Below are 27213 nucleotides of genomic sequence, written 5' to 3'. Positions count from 1 at the left end.
CTTAATAAGTCTGTCAGTTCTTCCTGGGACGACAGGCAGTAGCCCGCTATTGCTATACTGAGATTCCTGTCACCAACTCAGAGGAGAGATCAGGACCCAAGCTCACGGAATGAATCAGAGAACCATGGCAGTACCATGAGCTGTGCTTGAAAACGCCAACTGGCTTGGAGGGCGCAGGGAAGAAGAGCAGAATTCAGCATATGCAACACAGCATGTACATAACCCCCTCAGAACAAGTATAACCTGAATGCCAAGGAGTTGCTCCAGTGCATCAGAGTCACGAGAAATGTGATAAAGGACAACTGTGGTGTCTGATCAAGGGAAGAGATGCCTTCCCCTGTTTATTAAGAAAGTGAAGTGTTGCACTATGTAAATCAGAAGGACCTACAAGCCTCAAAGTCAGATAATTCTCAGGAATCGCTAACAGTTTGATGCTCTAGAAACAAAATAGAAATTCCATGGACACCATAATTACCATTTTGCTAGCAATCTCTGCATGACAAGACATTATAACACTTTAAAATGTAGGCAGTCATTGCCACCATGGACGTGACGTAGAAAGGAATTAAGAATAAAATAAATCTACTGAGGAAGAGATTATGCGTCCTACTTAGTAAACAAAAACATAGTATGCTATTTTTTTTTTTTTAAGAAAGGTCCAAATCTACTTAACCGAAGTTAAAAATTTTAACATAGTCGAGTTCAACAAACATTTGTTCAATCTGGTCTGTAATTTGGGCACTAGGTCAGGTTGCATGGACATAGATGGGTGTGACAGGATCCTGACCCTTGAATAGCTCACTACTGCCTGGTGAAGACATGCTAATTAGCTTTGGATGCATACTCGTTACAAAATTCCTTGAAAAAACTACCTCTCAGCTGTTGCAAGATTCTGACATTCCCAGGATCTCTTTGGTCTATTTGCATGTATGAGACGCAGCACGCTTGCACAAAAACCTATCCATATCCACGGGGACATTGAGTTCTAGTGATGAAATTGAAAACTGAGCTATTTGAATGTTCACATATCAGCTTTGTCAGGAGACACACAGTTTTTTCAAAGGGAAAGAGCCAATGAATTTTACTTAACGGCCTTGTGGCACTGGACTCAGCTGGCAAACCTGGTTTCCATTTCCAGCTCCGTGGCCACTCCTTAGCAACCTTTAACAAGACGCTTACTTTTTTTCTCTCATTTATTTTGCTCAATGCAAAATGGGATTGGTGTGTGTGGGTGGGGTGGGGGTGGGGTGGAGGAGTGTGGTAAAGAGGAATAGTAACAGCTGAACTGCACATTGCTAAGATGAGTTAGATGAGTGTAAAATTTTTCTTCATTTTTTGCAGGAGAGATGAGAGGAAAGATATCGGTGGTAATTTTAATTAATCACAAGTTAAAAAATTGAAGTCAAACATTGTTAATCTAACGATAATTTCATGAACATTTTTAATCTAATAAATTATTTCCAAATGGGTAATATTTCCACTTATAGAGAGAATATCTTAAATTCTAAAACCTTTCAAACATCTCATTTAAAATAAAGACAATCTAATGTTGTTGATACTTAACTCAAGGTGAAACCGAAAACAAACACAGCTCTTAAACAGTTTAAAACCAGTTTTAAAACAGTTTAAAGCAATTTCTGTTCTTCCCTATCACCAACGATTAAAAATAACAGAAATAAAAAAAAAAAATTAAGGGCTCTTACTATATATGTTATAGGAAACATTAGAAAAAGATAGTTTATATTAAGAGCCATGTATTTTAGCTTTTGCTTTACTGTTATCTGGAACGTTTGCATGGCCTATGTAAATTCTACAGCAATGAATCTCCGCACAGTAGCATCTTCTTTTTCAAGGTTTTATTTACTTCAAAACCCCTGTTGTAAAACATAATTTGGGGTAGCAAAGTGGAGAGGAGTGAGTAGTGGGTCAAATTAAGGGAGGAGCATTAAAGAAATCAACACAAAAAGTTTTAATGTAGTTGATCCCAAACCTTATTTGAGAAGTCTGAATAGGATGAAAAGGTTTTCTCTGTTCGGTAGTTTCACTTAATCCTCAGTCCAAACATTTTACCCAATAAACATTAGATTATTTTTATGTCAGCTATAAAGCTGTCAGTCCTCAATAAACAGATACACTCCTGGTGGTTTTACCTTTGCTGTCAAAGAATTGTCAATATGCATACCGGCTCTTAAATTAAAACAAACACACAGGAAAAGAAATGTAAAATAGAAAGTTGCACAGCAGAGTTTAACGGGAGGCTGTTGAAATTCTAAATGAATGATGGTCCAAACAGTTGATGGTGATCAGAAGTCCAATATACTGTGATATAAAGCAGTCAATGCGTTGTTAGTGCCTTGCTGTCTCCTTAATGGAATGCTGTAACCTCTTCTGCTCAGGTAAGCCAGACCCTTACTTTACTGTGTCTCAATTAAATTTTATGTCTGATGTGTCCATTTGTTGTAGGAAAAGCAGCAAGTTCAATGAAAGGGACACTTTGAAGATTTTTATTTCCTATAGGCACAATTTACTTCTGTCTGGAAAGTCCCTTCATAGTTTTCGTGGGTTTTTTTCCCCCTGAGATTGAGAAAGGTTATATAAGAGATGAGAAAAGATATGGAGGTATTGAAAATCTATTTTCTAACTGGTCAGATCTCTACCATTTTTGCAGTTGCTTTCAGAAGGATTTTTCCACAAAGGCTAAATAGAATCATGTGACTGAAACAATCTTTGCTCATCCAGTCAACTTCATTGCAGAATTAAGCTTTTAGAGGCTCAAAGCTGTCTTTTAAAGCGTATCCTGTGTGCTGCCTAACAGAGGGCTGTGTGCATATGTGCATCCACTAAGTACTATTTGCTTGTTGAGTATAAGTATTCTTCTAAGATTGGTAAAGAAACAGTATAAATATAGGAAAGATGTAGATATTTGTTCTTAGCTGTAATAATGTTGTCGTTTGCTCTTTGCTTTTTACTTTGGAAAGCTTTGTAAACTTTAGAGAGTTGGGTCTCACACTAGAGAGACATTTAGGAAAACTTAATAACGTGACTGTCCAATATCACAAAAGGAGCTATTCTTTTAATTTTGTTCATTTTAATTCTATCAGAAATCGGTTCTCTTTTTTTTTTCTAGAAAGAAAGAAAGAAAGAAAGAAAGAAAGAAAGAAAGAAAGAAAGAAAGAAAGAAAGAAAGAAAGAAAGAAAAAAGAAAGAAGTCTTCTATATTAAAGGGTCCAAAATAAGAGAATAAAATAGATGTGGGGCACTAGAAATGTAACCTGGGTGAACAAAGACTTTGAGGAAAAGAGAGCTGAAGGCAAATATATTAGGAATCTTAAGGTTCTGATGAATACTCCTTTTGTTCTAAGTAATAAACGTATGGTCTTCCCTGCCAAGGCTGAGAGAAAATGGATTTCCCCAAGGAATGTCCCATCACTGGAAAAAAGATCTGCCATCAAAAGCCATCATGTTCTGAGGAGGTGTAGCAAAAGATTAAACATTTAAGACAGGTGATGGGGCAGAGGAAGAAGTGAAGACAGGGATGTAGAAAGGTAAAATGTCAGCATCCTGAAAATGAGATCCACAAACATGAATGGAGGAAATTGAAAGTGTCAACTTTAAACCCCTGGTTTGTATCTTGTGGCCCCGAGCGATTTGGAGTTTAAGGAGAAAGACGGGACGTTCTGTTCATTGTGGTGGTGTTTCTTATAGGTCAAACACACATAAAAGAGCCCATGCCAAAACATATTAAGTAGTGCCCCATTGTCCAAAAGAATATCTGAAAAAAATGTAAAGGTCACATTGCAAGAAGAGTTTAGTGCCCTAGCAAATGTCACCAAGCAATTTGGTTTCTTAATTTTCCAGTTATTTTCTAAAACTTGCAACTAGCCACTCAATCAAAGCAGAACAATTTCTATTTCTTCAAAAATTATTTCTCTTTAAATAATGTAGAGGTAACGATCTGGAGCCAAATTGTCTGGGTTCAAATTCTTACTACCTTAGACAAGTTACATAAACTTTTTGGCCTTGGTTGACTTATTGATAAAATAGGAAGAGTGATATTTCCTTCCCCAAAAGTTGTTGGGAGAACCGAGTTAATGTATGCAAAGCGCTTAGCAAAGTGCCCAACACCTGGTAAATTATTTTAGTTACTTAAAAGGGGTTTTTAAAAAATTAATGATATCTCTTGCCAAAAATATTACTGTTGTCTTTATCCAATCCACTAATTAAATATTGAGTATCTACTACTGCACACTAATAGGACATCAGTGTTTGTAACATTTAAGAACTTATAAAACAATTAACCCGTTAAAAACCCACCTATTCAATTCTTATTTTCATTTATAGTATTTTTCAAGATTCTCATTTGAGTACTTTTAAAAACAGATTTCATATCTCTGGTGAAATTCCCCATCTTCTCTTTTACTTTCTTAAACATTAAATATATCTTTGAGAAAAATTCTCTGCCTGTTAAACATAGAATTACCATATCTAATTCCACTTCTGCTTATATACCAAAAATAATTCCACTTCTGCTTATATACCAAAAATAATTCCACTTCTGCTTATATACCAAAAATAATTGAAAGCAGGGGTTCAAAGAAATATTTGCACACCAATGTTCATAGCAGCACTGTTCACAGTAGCCAAAAGGCGAGAAGCCAAATGACCACTGTCACATGCATGGATAAACAAAAAGTGGTATATGCATGCAATGAAATATTATTCAGCCTTAAAAAGGAAGGAAATTTGGACACATGCCTCAACAGGAATAAACCTTGAAGAAATGATGGTAAGAGAAATAAGCCGGTCACATGTATGCAGTACCTAGGGTAGTCAAATTTGTAGAGATAGAAAGTAGAATGGTGGTTGTCACTGGCTGGGGTGGGGAGAAATGGGGAGTTATTGTTTAATGAGTACAGAGTTCAATTTGAGAAGAAGAAAAGAATTCTGGAGATGAATGGTTTCATGACAAAGCGAATGTACCTAATACCACTGAATTCCACACTTAAACTAAAATGGTAAATTTTACGTTGTTTATATTTCATTACAATAAAAATTAAACTAAAAGTCCCTGTCTGAAAATTCCAAAATTTGAATCACTTATTGCTTCTGTTTCTCATGATATTTGGTTATTTGGTCTTTTCCCCCCTCTAAGACTCTGTAATTTTTTATTGAATGAGGACATTGTGCATTAAAAAAACATTTTCTCCTAGCAAATAGACGGAGTGCAGCGCATCACCTTCATCTTGCTAAGGCTGGCTTTAGGCTTTGTTAGGGGCAACGTGTTCACGTTTTGCCCTGATTTCTAGGGCAGAGCCCTTACTCCTGGGATTGGGCATGCAGAGTCTCAACTGAAAACTTGGAGTGTTTTCCAGAATTCTTCCTTCTGGCTGGCTTGAACTGCAACCTTTGTCTCCCTGGCATTATGGGGCTGCTGAAGTTTCTGCCCATCTTTATAACTTTCTCAACTTCTGTGTTCGTTTTTGTTTTTGCTGGGTTTTTTGGAGTTTCTCCCAGCTTAGGTGTTGGCAAATGCCTCAAGGGGAAATTGCATATAGATCTTTGGGTTCACTTCTCTACAGTTTCCCTCTTCCCTGGGAGTTTTGATCCCCAGGTTCCAGCCATTTGGCAGCCCTCAATGTCAATCTCTAACTCCTCTCCTCACCTAAGGCTTGGTCCTATCACCTTCCCCCAACAAGACTTACCGAAGCCTTTAGGTGGAAACCCTGGGTGAATTCAGAGCTCACTTAGGTGGATACACTGGGTAAAGGGATGATTCATCTCTCAGATGGGATGGAGCTGGACTCGTGAGATTTCATCATGCCACTCAGCATGGCACACAATTTAAAACTTACGAATTGTGTATCTCTTGAATTTTCCGTTTAATATTTTCAGACCATAGTTGACCATGGTAACTAGGAACGTGGAAAGCAAACCGATGGATAAAGGAGAACTATTGCATCAATAACTAGAGATCCAAGCTGCATATTCTACCTACCCATTAGTCAGTTAATAGCTCACTGGCTTATCGGATCAACTGTTGTGGTATCGCAGTGATTGTGTTCAAATAATCCTTATTTTACTTAATAATGGCCCCCAAATGCTTAAGAGTAGTGAGGCTGGCCATTCGGATATGCCAAAGAGAAGCCATAGAGTGCTTCCTTTAAGTGAAAAGGTGAAGTCCTTGACTTAATAAAGAAAAATATTGTATGCTGGGGTTGCTAAGATATATGGTAAGAATAAATCTTTCATCTGTGGAGTTGCCCAATTTGTAAATTAAACTTTATCATAGGTATGTTTGTATAGAGGAAACAGTACATACAGGGTTCAGTACTGTCCATGGTTTCAGGCATCTACTGGCGGTCGTGGAACGTATCCCCCACAGGCAAGGGGGGACTCCTGCATGTCCTATCGCTTAATGGATTACATTGCAATATTCTTTTAATCTGGTTCCCTTATAAATAGTGCCAACTTCTGGGAATTTTATTATTTGGATTATGAAGTACACAGTGAAACTTAAAGGATGCAAAATGATAATGACATCAGAGCATGCTCTTTCCTCTCATTTTGGTTCTTGATTCTTCTAATTTAGGATAGGCTTTACGTAAAGAAATCAAAGAACTCATTTATCTAACACGAACTTACATACTCTCTTTAGGAGTTTCCAAAACTAATTTTTTGTACCACTGTGTTTACATTAGAATTCCTTGTTTACATAGAATTCCTATGTTCTCCCCTGAGTTCTCTGTGGCCAGTCAAGGAGAATTATAAACATGGCAGTTATAAGCAGGAGAACAAGGCCACTACATGTGGCTGGTATCTGCTCTAGGTATTAGTGAACACATATTTCAACATATATTGCAATCATATGATGATTTCACCCCTTCTGACAACTCATCCAAGGAATTTTGGTTAAATGCCTTATCTTATGTTTCATGGGGGTTTCCTGGTTATATTACCCAATACTTGTGTTGACTTACGTGAAGGCACCAATAGGTCAAATAACTGAGTTTATGATCATTCATTAAGCCTTAACTTTAAACTGTACTCTGTAACTTCCTTTTGAAATTGGCTCTGTCCTAAGGATCATGGGCCTCTATCTTGGTCTCATAGGATGATGGGTGGCACACTTCAGAACACATTTTTAGTTCAATTTCATTTGCCCAAAATGCCATTAAAAAATAATACCTTTGTGTTCCTTCAGACTGATCTTAGGAACCAAGCTATTATTCTGAGAATCTCTTTGAACTCCTTTCTGTTGAAGTTCTCTGGTTTGTAGACTGTAACCAACCAATGGTAGTCTCTCCCCTACCTCCCTCAGATGCTATTTAGCCAAGTGAGATGAGATATGTGGAAATGCTTTAAATCCATAATGGGAACAGTGGAAATCTCAGATGTTGCTTCTATTATTACTAATATCACTATTCAGTTACTGACAGAGCAGGGAGTATGGTACAGGACACAGAAAACCTCAGGTGAAACCCTACCCCAACAAATATCAGTTGTGAGATGCTGCGCAAGTCCCTGAACATTTTATGTTTCCTGACCAGAAAACTAGAGTTCATACTCTCTGCCTTTCTACCTGCCAGCATTCTGGTAAGAATCAAAGGAGTTAAAACATGTGAACACATTGCACAAACAGGAAAGGGCCAAAATGGTAACGATGGTTTTGAATATAATCACTGTTGTAACAATAGCGTCTGAATTTTCTCCTTTCCTCCAGTTTCAAACTGCCTGAAAGACCTGGAGGAAAGGTAAAGCTAGTTATAAGACTAGACAAAAAAAAATCCATGGACCAGTGATGAGAATAGTATAACTGCGTGACTAAACATTCCTAAGTAGGAAATGAGTAAACGTTGATAATAATTAACACTCCTGAATCCTCCAATGGCATCTGATTCATGAGATTTACAGGTAAAATGTAACAATCTAAACTACAAGCAGTACAATTAGAATTTAAATATATGTATGTGTGTATGTGTATTTATGTATATATCTTGCCAATGTTTATAACTTCTTATGTAACCTTTTTCTTTCTGAGATCAAATTTGCATATAGCCAATATAGAAGACTTCCTACCTAAAAGGTGTATTGTGATTAATGTGATTCCACAAATTCAGAGACACTAATGAAATCAATGATGAAGATAAAATATTAACTCCTTTAACTTTGTCTATGTCAAATCATGCCTAAGTTATTTTCTACAATGAGAATTGAAAAAGTAGAAAGTTTTTAGATTTTCTTTCTCATTTTCATCTGAAAATGTTCAGTTTAACCACTAGAAAAAGGATTTTGCTTTTGGTAAAGACATTTTTTTTTCTTGAGGTGATTCTAATTTTAGCCTATCAGAAATCCAGAATAAGTTAAAATAAAGGCCTAAGAACATTTCCAATGTGACGTCTCCCATTGACTATGCAATCACCTCATCTCCTATTAACACTCTGTAGAACACACGGGATATCTGTTCAGGCTCTGACTTGAGACACAAACCTTTTCGAAAGACAACTACCTCCACCCAAACAACTGGTCCTCCTTTCCTTCTTGTCAGCACTGAAAGCTGAGAGAGGCTGTGTTTGGTCTCTTAATCAGGCCTTGCTGACGGGCTGACATCACTGCAAACGTTTTCACTTACTCTTTGGCAACGGTTAAATCCTTGCCAAAGGCCAGTCAGTAATTCAGAAAGCGTTGTTAGTGAGAGGCTGGGGGAGTCGGAGTGTGACTGTCAGCTAGCAATCTGTGGTGATGACAGGAGGGAAATCTAAGAGCTGAAACTGTTTTAAAGGTCACTCTGTGGGCAGAACAAAAGACCTCTGATTTAGAAAAGGAAACAGAACTCTGGGACATTGAAGCACTTAGGATACTGCTATCTGAGCACTGAAAATTCATAATCCACCCTTGATTGTAAAGACTAGTTTACAAGCCAATATAGCTTAACTCAAAAACTATTTGCTTCAGCAGCGGTGTGAAATAATCTGGTAAAATAGAAATGCCAAATATTGTACCAATGGTTCAATTGTCTGGCTTTAAAAAAAATATTGAAATAAGTTACTGCTTAGGCTTCTTCAATGTTCTTCCTTACCCTTCATCCTTTCACTTTCAACCCTGAATTGCTAACTAATCAGTTTAAAGTTCTTAGCAACTTAGCATAAGCTTTATGTGAAAAGCAATTGTATATATTTTGACTGAAAATTTATGTATTTAATATACAAAAGCATTGGTAAACCTTTTTTAAAAGAAACAGATAATTCAAAAATAATAATAGTAGGCTCATGCTTGAATTGAGATAATCTATTTTCTCTCTTCGGTCTACTAAACACCACACATATTCTGGATCTCGGCCCATCACTTACAAGACCTACCAGATAGATTTGCTATAGTTTATTCTCCAAACTCTCACCTGCTGTGTTATTTTTCTTTCTGGTTTCCTTTTTTTCCATAGCTGAAGAAGACACTTGTGTCATCATTCAGAAGCCCAGGCAGGCCAGGACTAAACTCCATAGTGTGGGAGCAAGAGCAGCTGAGACTTTCTGCTTTCCTCCTCATGGTCAAATAAAAACAAAAGAGCAGGGATGTAATGTACAGCATGGTGACTATAGTTACCAATACTGTATTGTATATCTGAAAGTTGCTAAGAAAGAAGATGTTACATGTTCTCACCACACACAAAAAGTGGTAATTATGTGAGGTGATGGAAGTGTTAACTAACTCCATTGTGGTAAGCATTTCTCAGTATATACATGTGTATCAGATCATCACACTGTACACTGCAAACTTACACAATATTATAGGTCAATTATGTCTAGAAAAAGCTAGAAACAAGACAAAACAAGGTAATACAAAACAAAGGAATATTCAAGAGAAGTCCAGTGGGTGCCAAGAAAGGTCTCTTTGGTAAAACAAAAAGGAAGGGAGAGAAGGCACTCAAGGCATCAGGAAACTCATCATAGAAGTCACAGTGCACATGTGGCACCCATCAAAGAACAAATTCATTTGAGCAAACCAGGCTTGCAAGCTCAGTCGACACCCAATAATCTACACGTACTTGATTTGCATTGCAGACTATCTGCTCAGGGGCCTGGGGTACATTCTATAATTATTAATCTGAGTGAAAACTGGATTGGTTAAGTGGGAGTGAGTCTTCAGTGACCCACGATGCAGCCGTACTGGATCTATGGGCTGACAAGAGGGACCAGTCCCAGAATCCAGGGAACAGTGATGCCAAAAACCACCCACCCATTCTAGCTTGGCAATGTTGGGTAGATGAGTTGGTTTATGCTGGAGGATGAAAGGGGTGGAATGTAAAGAGAAAAAGCAGTAGCAGCTACTGGGCCTTGTGAAGTGGGAACTTGGTTTAGGTGGTGAAGTTGCTGATTGCTCAAATAATCAACATTTCTGGCTGTAGTAAGAGTTTGCTCCTCCACTGCCTCTTTAAATCCACACCTCCCCTCACTTCCATGTGAGAGTAAGAGTGAGGGGCAGCTTCCAGAGCCTACTTTACTTCGGAGAGTTTCTATAGGGTAATTTTCCAGAGCCTACTTTACTTCGGAGAGTTTCTATGTTCAGGGTAATTTTCAAAATGATCCGGCCATGTTAGATTATGTAACCCACTTTTTAAAAAGTAGACCCACTAACACACCAAATTAAGCCACAAATCGTGTTCACCTATAAAAAGAAAATGTCCAAATCTCACCAGGTTGTTGTTGATTTTGAGTTGTAGACGCCCCACTTCCTTTGTCTGTGTCACAAGCCACTCATTCCCCTTCTTAATGAAAACAAGAGGGAGTGATTATACCTCCTGGGGCTGTGCCATTTATGCCGTCTGAAAGGCACTTAAACGAGTGGCACATTATCTCACACATCTGGAGTTTACCAAATTAGCCAATTATGCTGGAGCTCATAAAACAAGGCCTTAAATGTCATTTAACTAGAAAATATTATAATCACAAAGTGGTCTGATTGTAAGATGATACTTGGGGCAGCATCAGTGGTTACAGAAAACAAATCATGAAACAAAACAGTTCAAATGCCCCCCAAATGCAACCACATATTTTCTACTTTCTGAAGAATACTATATTTCTGAAGGCACCAGCAATCAACATGTTTCTCATTTGAAATGGAGTTTAATCTGACCTAGTTGTTTCCTAGTTATTTGCCTTGGGCTCCAAGAACTTTTCTCATAAGAAAACTACGGAACTTGCAAGATGAAAGTAGACTGACAGGAAAACCATGAACTTATCAGAGATACAGAGCTATCTGGGCAACGACTAGAGTAAGAGTCTTGAGTCTTTCGTTTGTGGTGCTGCCTCAGAATTAACAAGATTTGGTTGACTGAACATATACTGGTCTCTCAGAATTTACAGACTTTACCTGAAGGAAGAGATAAAAGCTACTCGAAATTGTTATATGTTTCGAGGGAAGGCGTATATCAAAGGTATTTGAAAATTAGGGGTTTACAGCCACTGCTTCCATATTGTCTTGTTTTCATTCAATAAATAACAAATTTTGTTCAGTGAAAGGTGATACAGGTAATAAAAAAACTATGCTATGCCGCTCATACTTGTGTGACTTTGGGCAAATTATTTAACTTCTCAGATCTTTAGTTACCTCATACAAAATACACATGTGATGCTGTGTTGTATTGAGAACAGTGCTGTGTTGAGACAAACATATGAAAAAGTCTCTAGCGCAGTGCTTGGTACACTGGAGAAAATAAATGTTAATTTCTTGTCTTTATGTATGTTCTCAGAATTTCTTAAGCTCTATTTAACACTTTTTTTTCCTCTTTATTTCGGGAAGAATGGCCACTAGGCACTTTCAGAGGAAGAAGAGTAAGGGGGTGGGCAGTTCCAGTTTTTATTAGCATAGTTTATAATCTTCTTACTATCTGTGAACATCTCAATCACTCCCTTAAAGGAATGACAAGTACAAAAGAGATTAGGAAAATGTCCATGAGATACTAGGAGGCAAAAGGAAGTGAAGCATGATGCATGGACACATGGTAAACAGAGATATCAGCTGCTCTTTGTGGGAAGAGTACAAAATGAATCTTATTGGTTTTAAAGGCACCTAATTACCTAAGCTAAATCTTTGTCTTTCTGGGCTCACAATTACAGTAGATGGACCTGTCAGTTCTTGTCAAACCAGAGAAAGATGAAGAATTTTGTTGACGATCGAGGTATTCTCAATAGTGACGAATTCCTTTCTTCTGAGTTCTCTCTTCTCTGTTAGAGAAAACAGTGATGGCCTTTTGGGCGAAAGCTAATTAAATAAATATAATGATTTCATGTTATGGAATTCCTTACTCAGAATTTGGAGGGCAATTTTAAACTTTAATTTCACTTCTATAAAGCTGGGTTAAAAAACTATGTCTTTAATAAAAGTACAACCTATCTACGCTTTTAAGAAGAAAAAGAATCTTAGAAACAGTAAAGTGTTTTGGACTCAGTGATTGAGCCTTGTCTCTTAGAAACAGGTGAATTCTGGGCAGGGAGGAGGGGAATCGCCTCTCTGAGAGTGATGATGCAGTTTTCACTTGCTTACAAAGGGGAATGGGATATCTGTGCAGATTCTAAGTGTATTAACAGTTTAATGTATTTAAACAACAGAAAAGGACTTGCTTTACAACGTTTAGCTTGGGGGAGCTAGGAAAAACCAGGAGATATGAATTCTTCTAAATATGCTAATAGTCAAATTGACTAGTGCTATCCTTTTGGCAGGCCACAGACCAAACTGGCCTCTATGCACCTGAGAAAAACATTTTCTTTTCACTCATTGTATTCTAAAAGCCAAATAAGAAAATCAAAAGGAACTGCTTTTACCAGGAAAAAAAAAAAATTCAACACAGTATGTGTTTAAAGGTTTTCTTTTTTTTTTTTTAACCTAAGGCAACGAAATGCTCTTACTCTGCATCAAAAATAACATGCAGCTTTTTCTTTTATATTTTTACAAATATTTCCATCTCTAAGAATGGAGTTCTCTGGCTTTTCGCTAACAATATGTCCAGATCTAAAGTCATTACAGAAAAAATGTCAATTTGCTCTAGAAGCAATTATACATACAGTCTAGGAAAAGGCCAATTTTACTATGCAAGGACCACACATACTGTATGTTTGTTACATTACTTGATATCAAAGCAGAAACATCAAATTCTTCTGAAAACACACATGAAATGAAGAGGCTGGCTAAGGAACTCCCACATCCAATTCAGAGATATCTGTTACAGCTTACAGAACTTGGCAAGGCTGATACTACCGTTTTACCGGAAAGGGACACTTTTATGACGATATAATACACTATGATTTCTTTGACTTTATATATAATTTGCATAAAATGAACATGACTTTGATCCCAATTGTTATAAAAGAGGTATATTATCAATGTATGGCACTTAGGTACCACATCACCAGCGCAATGGCAAAAATTTGGTGACTCGACATCGCTAGGTGACCTCAAAATATTTAATCAGGCATCAAGATCATTATCATAATTTCAGAGGGGGTGATCTATAGCAAGAATTATCATCCCTGTTTCATTATGCATCATTATGACGTTGGTGTGATGACATTCATTCATTTGTTCACTGTGCACTTATTGAACATCTCTACTCAATGCCAAACACAGGCATTGGGAATACAGAGGTAAATGAGACATGGCCAGTAGGTAAATGCATTCTTGGGGTGGGAGAGGGAAGACAGAAACTGAGCCCAATAAATCAGGGTGATGCATGTATACTTTATATAGCATATGCATATAGAGAAAGAAAGACTGATAAAGAAAGCATGTGGTAGAGAAAAGACGGTCAGGGAGGGTGCAACTTGAGGGCACCCTTGAATGAAGGGGGGTAGTTTCTTGTGTGGATTAGAGGGTTGGTCCTCTAGGAATAGGGAATAGTGTGCAAAACCATGAGAGTGTGAGCGACCAGGGGGCTGCAAACGTTTGCTATTCCTAGAGAAGATCTGTGCATGAGGTGTGAGCCAGAAGAAGAAGAGAAGACTATATTAGAAAGGGCTCTGCACACCAAGACAAAGAGTTCACATTTTATACTGCAGGACACACTTTTACATATTCCCATAGTACTCTAAAGGTAAAATAATTAAAGCAGTATGAAATAGATGTAAAGATAAATAAATAAGACAGACTAGGAAATGGAGAAACAGAATAGAAAAATTAGATGAAGTATATGTGAAAATTTAATATGTGAATAAGCTAGCATTTCCATTTAATGAGTAAAGGATGGATTTTTCAACATCTGTGTTCGGACAATTGACTAACCATTTGAGAATAAAATTTGATTCCTATATACCAAACTGCACATGAACAAATTTCTCACATGGATGAAAGATTTAAATGTAAAAAATACCAGAAGAAAATAATCTTGGGATTAGAGGATGTCCTTCTTTTTAAATGTGACATCAAGATCAGATATTGCAAAGGAGAAGAGACAGATATAATAAAAAAAAAATCACAATCTTCAAAAATTACAAACTTATGAAAGATGTAAGACATTATAGTTGTAAGACAAATGACAAGTTGGGAAAATATTTGTATTCTATGTAATAGTCAAAGGATTAGTACCTATAATAATATACTGAGCTCCTACAAATCAATAAAAAATCTAATCTAAGAGAAATAGGCAAATGACGCAAATAAAGAATTCACGAGAATATGATACCTTGTAATATAAAAGCATGCTCAATCCCAATTATATCAAAGGAATACTATTAAACTGGTTTTACTTTTCACCTATTAGATTATGAACAAGAAATGCATGTGAGTGACACATATACCAAGTAAGGACTGACAACGTCCAGTGTTTGAGAGAGTGTGAGAAATTAGAATTCTCAAATACTAAGGGAATAAAATCATTATGTACTTTATGAAAGATCATTTTGGTAATATCTGATCCTATAAATCCATAATTATCAACTTTTTAATAGAAACATTTACATATGTACATGACTATGCAAAAACAGTAAGACTATTTATGGCACTCTTTTTTAAACAGTAAAAATCTGGAAACAACCTAATGGTCCACAGAAGGATTAATTTAATAAATTGCAGCATGTAGATAAATAAATTACTATGCTGTTGTTAAAAACAATATACTGACCTGGAAAGAAATACATGATATAGGTTTAACTGAAATAAATAATTAGCAGATCACTATCCACAGTACAATCTGCCAAGAGTAGTAGTGAACCAACCACAGCAGCTAGGAGATTAGAGTCTCAGCTCTATTACTTACCAGGTATGTGAAAATTACTAACTACTCTGAGTTTTGGTTTCTTCATCTGTGCAAATGAAATGAACCCTAATAGAATTACAGAGTTATAAGGAGAATTCCTAATTCATAGTAGAGGTTAAAATATATACTAGTTGTTATTATTACTCTTATCATTTTTGTATGATTATTATTTTATTTGCAATCTATTCTCTTATGTAAACAACTTCCAAAAGCTAATCTAATATCCTTTGGAAGATTATGCTGGATACAATCTTTAACTGAAGCTATACATTAAAGATAATTTTAGCTTATGTAACCAAAATATTCTATTTATTTGATCATCTAATCGATATGATAATATATTTGACACGTCAATTTATAACATAGATCTGTTTTGATTGAATATTCATCAACCAAAATGCAAACAAAGAAATCATTTGGGCACTATCATTAAGAATCAAAATGAAGAACTATTATGTTTAGATAGTCCAAGTTACAAGAATTCTAAAAAGATTTCATGGCAAAAATTAGAAATTGTCCTCTAGTCATCAAACTGATTATTAATATCCTTTTTATGGTAGTTTCTATTATCTACGTATTTAGTTTTCAATCATATTATCAGGAAAAACACAAAAAAGTAGGAAGGTACCCTTTTAAATATTTTCCCCAAGTAAGACTAAGAAAATATCTCATTCAAAATGAGAAAATGTGTCATGCAGTAATACATTTAAATGCCTACATGAACATAAGAATCCATATATGAAGAACCATACATACATACATACCCTTCCGTTCGGAAAATTATTCGAAAGCTGTCTCCTAAGCTTTTATAACTGTTTGGATCAGTTGCACATCTCTGAATTTGGAACCTAGAAACAAAATCAAACAAAAAAAAATCCAAGTTAAGAATTTTGCCAAGTGCACTTTCTCATTTTTCAAAGTCTCAGGAAACTCAATTTTTTTTGAGATTAAAATATTCTGGTTTTTGATATAGATTTTATTGATTTATTTGCTTCATATAATCTTTACCTTATTTTTGTAGCTTTCAAGAGTATTATATTTAGTAGCTGGGAGATGGTCGCAGGAATGAAGAGTACAGCATAGGGAATGCAGTCAGCAGTAATGTAATGGCTACATGTAGAGCCAGAGGGAAGACAGAGTAATCAGGGGGATCATTAAACTATATAAGTGTCTAACCAATGTACTGTATACTTGAAACTAATAATAAAATAAGATAAAATGCTTAAAAAACACAAAATAAAAAAATAAAAGTATGATATTTCTTTGAACTTTAATAGAAACTGTAGAAAAAGGGTTTTGGTTGTTTTTTCTCCCATCTGCTTCTTAGGCAGATGCACCCTGAGGCATTTATGCTTTTTTGTCTGTGTGCGAAAAGCATACATAGATGTTATAGATTGGTTTAATGTATAATTCAAAAATCTGAAGATGCATATGAAATAAATAAGTAGCTCTATTTCTTATCTAAATTAGTGCTCCATGATGGTAATTGAATACAATGGTTAAAAATACAGAGCAGCTAATATGGCCTAATTTTGATCCTGATTGTGAATTTGGAATTCATTCTGGCAGACAGGCGCCTGTGCTTACAGTGAGAATTGGCATTGTATTGTAACACAATTTACTAGCACTACTTCATGAGGGAGCAGAGTTGGCTATTATGGGTAGTTCAGGCTACCTGGATTGTCATAGAAGTACAATGCTCAGCATACAGTTGGTGCTCAAGAAAAATGTGTCCCATTTTTGAATGCTAAATTCTTCTTTCTTCTTCTTTTTGGGTATGATCATGCCTCTCACAACTCTAACCTTCAAAATATGCAAGTTTCCAGTATGAGAGTCTTAACTTATTCACTTTGTATTTTACCCTGGAGTTTGTTTCCAAAGAGATTTATGACAAGTGCTCTCATTTTCCAACACCCAGTTGTTTCTGGATTTCTTTAGTCTGACCTCTCCTTGTGTTTAACTTCCTTGTCCCAATTCTGAATTAAGGCCCTTCTTCCTTATGTGCTTTCCTCCACAACTTTATCAAACATTTTTTTAAAAGAACTTTTAAAAAGCACTTCTAATATTGTCTACTTTGAGATGCTTTTCTCAGATTGTTGGATTTATGATAGGAACACAACTTCTACCTCGAAGAGTGGTTTATTTTATAGTTCTAGGCCCCAGGGAATTATGCTGAAAACTGACACATATATCACAGAAATGAGTGAATTTTTTACTTTGATTGAAGCAGTTGGGCATATCAACAAAACAATGATTGGAAAGGGAGGAAGGCTTACATTTGATTTTGTAAAGTTGGAGAGTTGTTGAATATGATCGTGCAGGAGAGCAGCCATTCTGAAATGAGAAAGTTAAGTATTCCAGCAGAGAGTGCTTGGCACATACAAATCCCTAAAAAAATACTTATTGCCTGATTGAGTAAATTAGAATGGGTATATGGAAGTCAGAATATGAAAGCAATATGATAGTCTAGGGGAAGATAATAATGTCAGAATATGACTGGAGAGAACAGAAATGCAATGAAAGGGGTAAGCTTGTTGGGTAATCTTTTTTTTCTCTTTAAATGAATTTTTTTTTTTTAACAATACATTCAGCATGAGCGCCTCTTGAATCTCTTCAACCCAGAAAGTAATATTCCACAGCCCTAGACCAAAGTTTAAAATGTCATATTCATCTTCATAATGGTATTGTTTGTCAAATTTACACCTCCATTACATTATCATTTTTAAAGGTTGGTTTCTAGGCAAGAACTATATCTCTAAAATTTTAACTACATGGAGCTTATCAGAAGATAATGGTCCAGAACATCTAACTCATTTAAACTAGTCTGGATCCAGAAGTGCATTTGGTGGATGCATAACCGCTAGCCCAGAAGACTCAGTAAGTGGTTCTGTCTAGAATCAAGGATATGATTTGATGGTCAGGTAGATAGATCATGTTTGGAATTTCTGGGCTACTGTATGTAGATGAGATAACAGAATCTTCATCTCTACATTTGCGTATTTGTAATCCATATTCATTGCTGAATATGAAATATTTTCTTATGTCCAACTGGGAAGTCAAAGACACTTCTCTACCTATTTCTTAATTATTTATTAAGAAAATAATTTAAAATAGTTTTAGGTATTAAAAAAGTATTACATGCTTATAGATTTTTCTCATAATATCTGTAATAATTTTTATTAAGTTGATTTACCTCAGTCAAATTCCTTTTTAGATGCTTTTCTCCCAAATTATAAGTATTTAAAAAATATCTGAAATAAGATGCTACAGGTATTACAAAAACCCAGGGCATTATCTCTCAAGAAGAACAATAAATAAATGAGAAAAAATAATTAAGAAAATGAAGAAAAATATTCAAAAGGCCAAGCAGCATTGGCGCCAAATTGCCCAGGTGTTCACCAGAGAGAGCAACGACTGCTTTGTGTGGAGGGTCAGGAAGGAGATGGGATTTGAGCTGGTCCTATAGGATTCAGAGAAGCAAAAAGAATAAGCCTGGAGGAAGCATTTCAGGTGGGGAAACGAGAGAAAGAAGGCCGGCGAGAAAAAGGCCGTCTTCGCAAGAGAAGTGATGGAAAAGATCCCCCACTGTGGCAACCTCCTGAGCTTCCTTCGAGACAGATGTTACAGCACTCTGCTGGTGGCATTCAGTTGCTCAGGGTGGGTGGCGACCTGAGCGGGTTACAGGGGGGTATTTATGAGACAAAGTTAAAATCAAAGATAGATCATTTGATCTATTCTCGTTCCTCAGCTGACTACTTCAGCTAACTCTGCATGGCCATCTCATAATTACGTGACCCTGGTTCTGGAAGGGACTGTGAAAGAGTCAGCAGAGGGACCAGAGCAAGTATACCGCAATGCCTAGAAAATCGACCTTAGGCTCTCTTTTCCTGTTGGGGTTAGAGACATCAGCTTTGCTATGATGTCTGCATGCTCAGGTAAGGCTGGTGTTTTATCAGCTTAAGCAAAGACGAATACCGAGTACAGTTATTTCACAGTTAACTAGTTATCTAACCTGGCTATTAAAAATCTAGGCACTTTACTCACTTGCTGCAATTTCTTCCTTTTTTTCAGAATCTGACAGATGATATTTGAAATCCACTATTCAGTTAATGAAAGCTTGGACACTTACTATGTATTAGGTACTCCACCGTTTGGGGCATTATGAAGAAGGAAGATAAAATCCTGCCCTTTGGAAACTTACAGTTAGGTGAAGAAGACATGCAAATAGATGATTACCATATGCAAGTAATAATGTTTAGAAATAATGTTCCAGAGTATCAGATGTCAGCCAACGACTTTTACTGTTATCGAATAACACTGATATTGCTCTTACTGGACATGAGCTCTTCGCTATGGGTGGACTGTGGCTGACTTAGAAAATAGAATGATGTAGAGACATTGGAGGGAACATGGAAAATGAGAAGGATATCTTTAGACTAAATATCTGTAATTAAACTTTACCCATCCACTTCAGACAGGCAATGAGGATAGTCAGTGGAATCCCTTGAGGAGTGTTCCATTCTGAAGCTGGCTGATGAGTGATGCTATGTTAATTATGAACAGGAGAGGCAACACTGAAATAGCATTACATGAAGGGAGTCCACAACTGTGTTGCAGAGCAGTATAAGAGGGTAGGCAGGCATGATGAATACTAATTCCACAGTAAGGCCTTCCCACCATTCTTTACTATGCTAAAGCAGCTGGAGTTCCCATTATACAGGCTAAGACAAGAAGAGCTGTCTCTTCTGTTGCCTATCTCACACCCTGCATGTCTACCCTTTGCAGAGAAAGTACATGCGGTATTTATCTCCACTACACATGACTTATTCTGATCACAGAGTTATCAGTTCTTCTAAGGAATCTGTTTCAAGTTGATATAATTATAGTGCATTTTGGTTAATCATGTAAAACAGCAATTTCTTTCTTCCTCTCCACTACATTTCAGCAACTTAAAAGGTTTTTCTCTTGGATTGAAGTTTTATATCAGTATTTTCCAAGATGTATTCTGTGCTAACAAATTCTCTCTATGCTTGGGGAGACAATTTTCCAGTTACATAATACAACTCTTTGTAAAATTACAAAGGCAAAGCCACACTACTTTTGATTGTATTTAGAAGAAAAGGTTGGACCTTTCTACTGTCCTAATAAAAGCAGCTTAGACACATCTGGAATCTCGATCTGAGTAACTTCTTTTATTAGAAAGAAAAATTGCTGCCAAACTGGCAAATTGGACAATGAAGTATAACACTCAGAAACATTCAGTGCCTAACATCCGGTCAGAATGAAGGGAAAGGATGCGGCTCCAACTCTAAGTTCCATTGCTCAGGAGCTTGCAATCCCATCTGTCACGATGCCAGGGACACAGCACTGCACACTCCTTCCTACAAATGGAAGGGAACTGCCCTATCATCTGCCACACTGTAAACACGAAGTGAGTTACTGTGGCAACCACCAGGGCAAGAAAGGGCTGCTCAACGTTCACAGACAAATGCACAAGCATTTTTTTAAAAGTTGAAAAATGATCTCACTCACTAAAATATTTTTCTCTAAATTGGTCAAGAACCATGACTGCAGCATTTTCCACTGACTGAACTGTACGCTTAGTCAGTGATACCAAATTTTAAACTAGCCTGTTGTTGATTCTCAGCACCATCAGAAGTGCCGCTTTAGATGTTCAGCTTGTCTGAGCACTTAAGATATGGTCACAAGAAAGACATGTCTGTAAGAAATAAAATGGCTTTGCTGTCTTAAACGCCATAGGATGAGGTTGTTTGAAAATTCCAAAAGCTGAAATGTATGCATTTATTTCCGAAGTAATTTTATATCTATCATCTTCTTCTTAAAAAATACTGATGGAATCTATTCTGGGGAGTGGAAGCTTCAGGACCTACACATAAACACATACACATGCACACACACGTATACATGCATATGTATATATATATATATATCATATGTATATATAATTTATATACTTATATAAAGACAGCAATTGAGTTGCAAAAATCAGATATGGGTAGATGATGCGATGTGTCCTGAAGCTATATTTGCATAGCACACACTCTACTTTTTACTTAGATCGTATGATTTGTGGTGCTTTTAGGGTAAGGAACTGATGGAGAATTTTTTGGGGGGTGAGGGGTAGTCATTCCAAGCCACCCTTTGGCATTGCCACTCATCCTGAGCAAAGCTGTAAGAGAGGTGAAGTTTATTTCTAGCATCATATCCAGATCATTTTCCAGTTCAATAGTATTCTTGTGCTCTCTCCTACCTTCCCTCATTCAATCCTGCACTCAGAAAAGCATTCACACCAACCATTTACCCTTCCTGTGGCTTTTAATTTGATATACTATCTCTCAGAACTTGACCCTGTTAAAGAGATTTCAGCTATCTAAGAGGAGGAAGGAAGGTTTGGTTTTGTTTAGGGTGGGGATGCAGGGGACCTTTACCACTCAAGAAAGTTCCAAGTGACATTTTTTTTCCTGAGTGGAATTTTATATTGACATAATGCACTGGACTTCATAAAAGTTACACTTTTGTGCCAAAGTAGGTGAGGTGCTTTGGGGAACTGAAACAAAGACTAAAAGCCACCATTTATAATTTCGGTGTTGCCACCAATAAATAACATAAACTGGTGAGATCTATAATTTAATCTCTCATTGCCTTTCTGCTCAGCAGTAAAATGGGACAGTGGACATCAGAAGACACATTGATTTTGAAGGAGCAGTCACACACAGACTCAATATTTAAGTTTGTTAGCTATGAGAGAGAAGAGACACTTCATTTTGTTTTGTAAAGCCCCAAATTCCATATTTTATAGGGGTGGAGATTGCTAATAAAAACTGTACAGTGACAATAAGTGGTGATGAACCCAATGAAATCCCTGCAGAGATCTTTGTAAATGTGGTATGAACAAAGATTATTAGTAATTACCAGAATGTTACACATGCTCCTTAATAAACACTTAAGAAACCCACTAATGAATCAGAGATTAACAGACTAAAGGTTTGCAATTACAGAACACATTAAAAGGATAACTGTAGAAAGATTAAATAAAGATTTTAATTCCCTGTAATTAGCCTATTTTATAGAAATAAGATGCTACTCCTATGTTTGTTTTCTTACTGGTTGGTTGAGCATGGCCAAGGTCAGACTGAACGTGCAAAGGCACGTCTAAGGTTTTGAAACTTAGGCGTACACACTTGCTTGACAAACTTCGGGAAAAGGCCCTAAAAAGCATACCTTTAGAAAAATTCCCACCATATATATTTGTTTCTTGAAGTCTGAAAAACTACTTTCCAGTGAGGCCGTTGCAAGAAAAGAAATACTTCCCATGAAGGGCTATCCATTGAACTGAAGGGGGACACGGCCTCTGTATTTGTCATCCCCACAGGAAGACTGTGTCACATAGTGGGGAGATGAGGCTGCTGATGATTTTGGAGGTGATTCTTTCAGTTTCCTTTAGCCAGTTCTAGAAGAAAGGTTTCCTTCTAATGTTTCTCTATGTCCATAGCTTTATGGATTACTGTGAATGGTCATTAGAAGAAAAAAAAGTTAGCTATAGGTATTTTGTCTTACCTCAGATTGCCTTACAAAGACGAACACAAGAGTCCTTTAATCATATTGGAAGGGCATGGTTTATAGTCCAAGACACAGATTTCTGTCTCAACATTTCCTGAGAATGGGCACATTTGCACAAGGAGCAAGGTTAAGAGTTTTGGGGGCCCAGAGATGAATAAACCATAGATCTTGCCCTCTAAAAGGGAAAAAGCAGGCAGGAGGCTGGGAGATGTTAGTGAATAATTATAAAATAAAGCAGAATACAAATATTAAATGGAGATTCCTAGGAACTTGGCGACATAACATTGCTTTTGCTTGCTGTGTTCACAATCTGGGCCTGGCATCAATTAACACCCTAAAATAACGCTAACAAATACACAAGCCTCTTGAGTTTGGCTCTGTTCCAACAGTGATCAGTGACTGAAGTTCAAAAACAGTGATCATACATATTTGGCTGTTTATCAAATTATTCTAAAAATTCAGGGCAAAGAAAGATACTTGCCCTGATGGCTGCTCAGTCATTTTCCTGGGAGAATTTCTTTATAAAAGAAGTAGAAACCTAACTTGAAAAAAATAAGAGCTTCTTTGCCTGTTCAAAGTCTGAATGTCTTTACTAGGTGTAGGTGGGCTAGGTGGGTTGGGCTATGCTTTGGCTCAGCCTTTATGATACTGTAAAGAAGACTAATAAATTTCTCTATGTGATTATAAAACAGTTTATAATTTGAAGAAATATGTAACCTGGAGTGCTCAGTCAGCCTAGATAATTACTACAGATAAAGTAACAACATCTTGGCAAGGCCACAAAAGCAAGGGAAATCTGTACCGTGTAATTTTGAACACGTTTTTGAAAAAAGCCTGAAAAATATTATCTCTCTGAAATATCAGATCAATCCAGATGGCCTGATTATACTTTAAGTAATTTCCTGTGATCCTAGACACATCTAATTGCAGTCTTCTTTCATAAGCTGAGGAAATTTAAAGTCTGATATTCTGTACATTTTACAATTCGCACTTTAACGATACACTTAAATATCCTATAAGTGGTTCATCCATTTTGTCAATCACAAATTTTGTTGCAATAAATATTAACCTATGTGTCCCTGATTATTGTGATGAAATAGATCTAGTTTTGTACATCCTACACAATTATAAGACATGTGGTAGGTATAGTACTTAGAATCTGCATAAAATTTGACACTGTACAATGAATCATGATAAGAGAGTTTATTCTATCACCTGGGACAAGTCCTTTCAGTTGTTTGTATTACTTATGGGATAATAACTAAGTATACTGACAATATAATTCAAAACTTTATTTTAATGACAATATACTAATTAACAAGTCAGAGACAGATGATCATTAGAGATTAGAAACTAAATCTAATAATGCTAAACCACAAGTGATAAAATAGGCTAACTGACATAGCTGTATAATTCAAATGCTCAATTATAAACTGGTCTCAATTAAACAATAGCTCTTCTAGCTTGACTTTCAGACATTTCGCTTTGTAAAACATATGTCACATTAAAAAACTATGCTTAATATTATAGTTCTGGCTACTTTTTGAATATATATGTGTTATGTATACATATAGTCAATTAAACTTATATTTAATGCCAACAAATGACCTCACACTCAGATGTACCCACATACATTTTCCCAGTTGCATTGGGAACTAGGCCATTATAGTGGTTAATTAGTATGAAATCACATCGTATGTGAGAATGAAGGAAGGATGGATCACAGAGTGGAAATAAAACCCATTATTAAGATAATGAGAATAGAGAGGGCTACGTCAACTTCATCAATCAAATATTAAAATTATAATAGTAATAACAAGAATCATAGTTTTCCCATAATCCCCAAATAATTACAGTTTTAAAAATATTGACCCTTCCCCTACCCCCAAAAAGAGAAAAGTTAGCTAATTATTTCTCTCTCCCACCCACCTCCTTGGGTCCTAAAGTTCACCAGTATCACCTACTGCCTGACAGAGAAACACACATCATTCTTACCTGTTGAATCTCAGCTCATTGCTCAGGACAAGACTAAAGTTCTTGGTTTCCAGCCTTCATAAAAGATGTCCAGAATAGGGAATTCAAAAGCAGTCAAACCTACCAGAACCCTCTCACTGGCCCTGGGAACTGAGTCACTTCAAAGAAACGAATTTTGAACTTGAGATCATAATCCAGGGTCCCAGTGAGGGAAATGTCAGAGAATGTAGTCTCTGGAGACCTACTATACCCTTCCATTCTATTTTAATTGATCAAATGTGCCTATTTTATGGTTTAGTTAACACTGATAAGGAAGGATACTTTTTAATAATGTCAAAGAAAGAAAGATGAAAATAGTGGGTTGCTTTTTTGCATTCATAAGCATAAATGCTAATGCCAGAAAGAAATTTGGGGAATGGAGATAAATAAACTTGGCTACCAAGGAAGAAAACATGCTTAAGTTTATCATTGTTGAGAAAAATTTTAAGGGACATTTTTATCTTTACAGTAAGATTGACCTCATATGTTACCAAGATGTGGATGGGTTGTATCAGTTCCAAATGTGGACACAGTTTTTGAAAGCATTTCACAGATGGACGGGACCCCCGAATGGCAAAGAAATAGCAGTGATCCTGCTCAGTTGTAAATCACGTTTAACTCTGAGAGCATTTTTACACATATGATCTCATATTGGGCTGCCTTTTAGTTTCACGATTCCTTATATTTGTAGGGTTAAAATCACTTGAAAAAGAAAAAAATATCAGCTTGGCACTAGAAAGGTCTTATACTAGAGGGAATAGGTTTCCCTGGAGTTGTACTATAAATTTGTCTCTCTAGTTCAGAGAATGACGAATAAAGTTGGTTCTATGAACTCAAGCTCTTTCAGTTGTCAAAAAGGAAATAATGTTACCTGCACATCACCCAACTACCTTTGAGGTTTATGTCTGGAACTCTAAAGAAATCAGCCCTGAATTAGCTGTGCTGGAGAGAGCCAGATTTCAGAGATGTACCAATAGTGTTCATTTAATTTCGTCCTTTACTGGCAGGAATATAGACTGTGGATAGAGAGAGATCTCTTCATGGGGAGTTAGGATGGACATCTTTGTAGAAGAATTTAGATTCTATTCTATTAGAAGATTTTAGTCCTATTTGAAGAGCAGAAGACATTATGTGATTCCTTTCAGCCCTCTCATTGAAGACAATGGGTTTGATATATTCTGGATCCCCCCAAAATATCTTTCTGTATTTATCTAGCAGCTATCTTATGGGGTTTATTTATTTCCAAATGTTTAAGTACCTACTGTGTGACTGCATAACATTGTCAATATCAACTAATGAGATTTATAACTTTCTCTCTCTCCCTCCCTCTCCCTCTCCCCATCCCTCTCTCTTTCCCTTAACTAAACGTTTGAATAATGAATGCTCCATTATGTCATGAACACACACTCAAAAGAGCCCCAGTGGAAGGGTGTGTTTTCATTATTATCATCAAATAACATGCTGAAAATAATTAAAAATCACTTAGAACACTGGCAACAGAAGAGATACATGAATTACACCCACCCAGGAGCAGACTTAACTTGTCTACAGAATTGTACAGGAAAGTATGCTTCACTAATTAACCAAATATTTAATAAAAAAACCAGCTAATATTTTTGGCAGGATTACAGGTGGGTACTTTGGCAGGTAGCAAAGCACTACAAGACAGTTCAAGTCATTTAATTCTATAAAATGCTGATCTTATTCCAACTAGCAGCTTTTACATAAATGTAACTTTGCATTTAAAAACATAATTACTTCAAAAAAGGACTCTCTGTTCTGCAAATTAAGATGTAGATAATTGAATATCTTGGTTAATCTAGGTTCCTTAAAATTTTAAAAACTAAACATAAGGCATTCATTTAAGATGAGACCTAAGTGAGAAACTTAGAGTGAATACACAAGATTTAAACCACCTCCTTCAAACTTTTGCTAGGGCGAGTTCCAGTTGTGTTCAATGAAACTGGGTACTCCCATTCAATTAATCATCAAATCTAAATGCAAAGATTAAACATTTGGAAATTTAGCCCCTCCCTTCACAAGTAAAACCTCTTATTGAGTATAAAAGAGAAAAAACATCTTCCGAAACAGCGTGATTTACAGAGAATTCCAGCCAACTAACATTTTTGAGTGCCTAGTCTGTACGGGGCACTTGGCTTTACACTCTGCTTAACTAAGACGTCTACTCTCTTATAGAAGTTTGCATTCTAATAGGAGAGAAACAGGTGGTAGTAAAACATTCATAACAAGCAAGTTTCCTTGATTTGTCATATTCTTGCTTGCCTCCTTAACTAATATTCTGGGAACCCAATGTAGCATTTTGTAGTGAGGTTGATGGGGACCTTCTGAATAGGAAAGAATCAGTTGTATTCCTACTC

The 27213-nt window shown here is 36.4% G+C and overlaps 1 protein-coding gene across 4 annotated transcripts in view; it reads right to left on the bottom strand.

Moving 5' to 3' along the window:
• SLC25A21 (solute carrier family 25 member 21) overlaps positions 1–27213 on the bottom strand; it is a 445505-nt gene that overhangs the window by 98793 nt on the left and 319499 nt on the right. For 3 of the 4 annotated variants that reach the window (XM_039856525.1, XM_039856522.1, XM_039856523.1), the window contains one exon: positions 16006–16089. The exons of the other annotated variant lie outside the window; for it this stretch is intronic. In XM_039856525.1, coding sequence (XP_039712459.1) covers positions 16006–16089 — 84 coding nt within the window. The remainder of the gene's footprint in view (positions 1–16005; positions 16090–27213) is intronic. 4 annotated transcript variants of the gene reach the window in all.

This window comes from Pteropus medius, unplaced genomic scaffold, assembly GCF_902729225.1.
Source record: "Pteropus medius unplaced genomic scaffold, Ma_sr-lr_union100, whole genome shotgun sequence".
Classification (NCBI taxonomy): Eukaryota; Metazoa; Chordata; class Mammalia; order Chiroptera; family Pteropodidae; genus Pteropus; species Pteropus medius.
The sequence above is the reverse complement of the archived record's forward strand: the minus strand, read 5'-3'. Positions and strand labels throughout refer to the sequence as shown.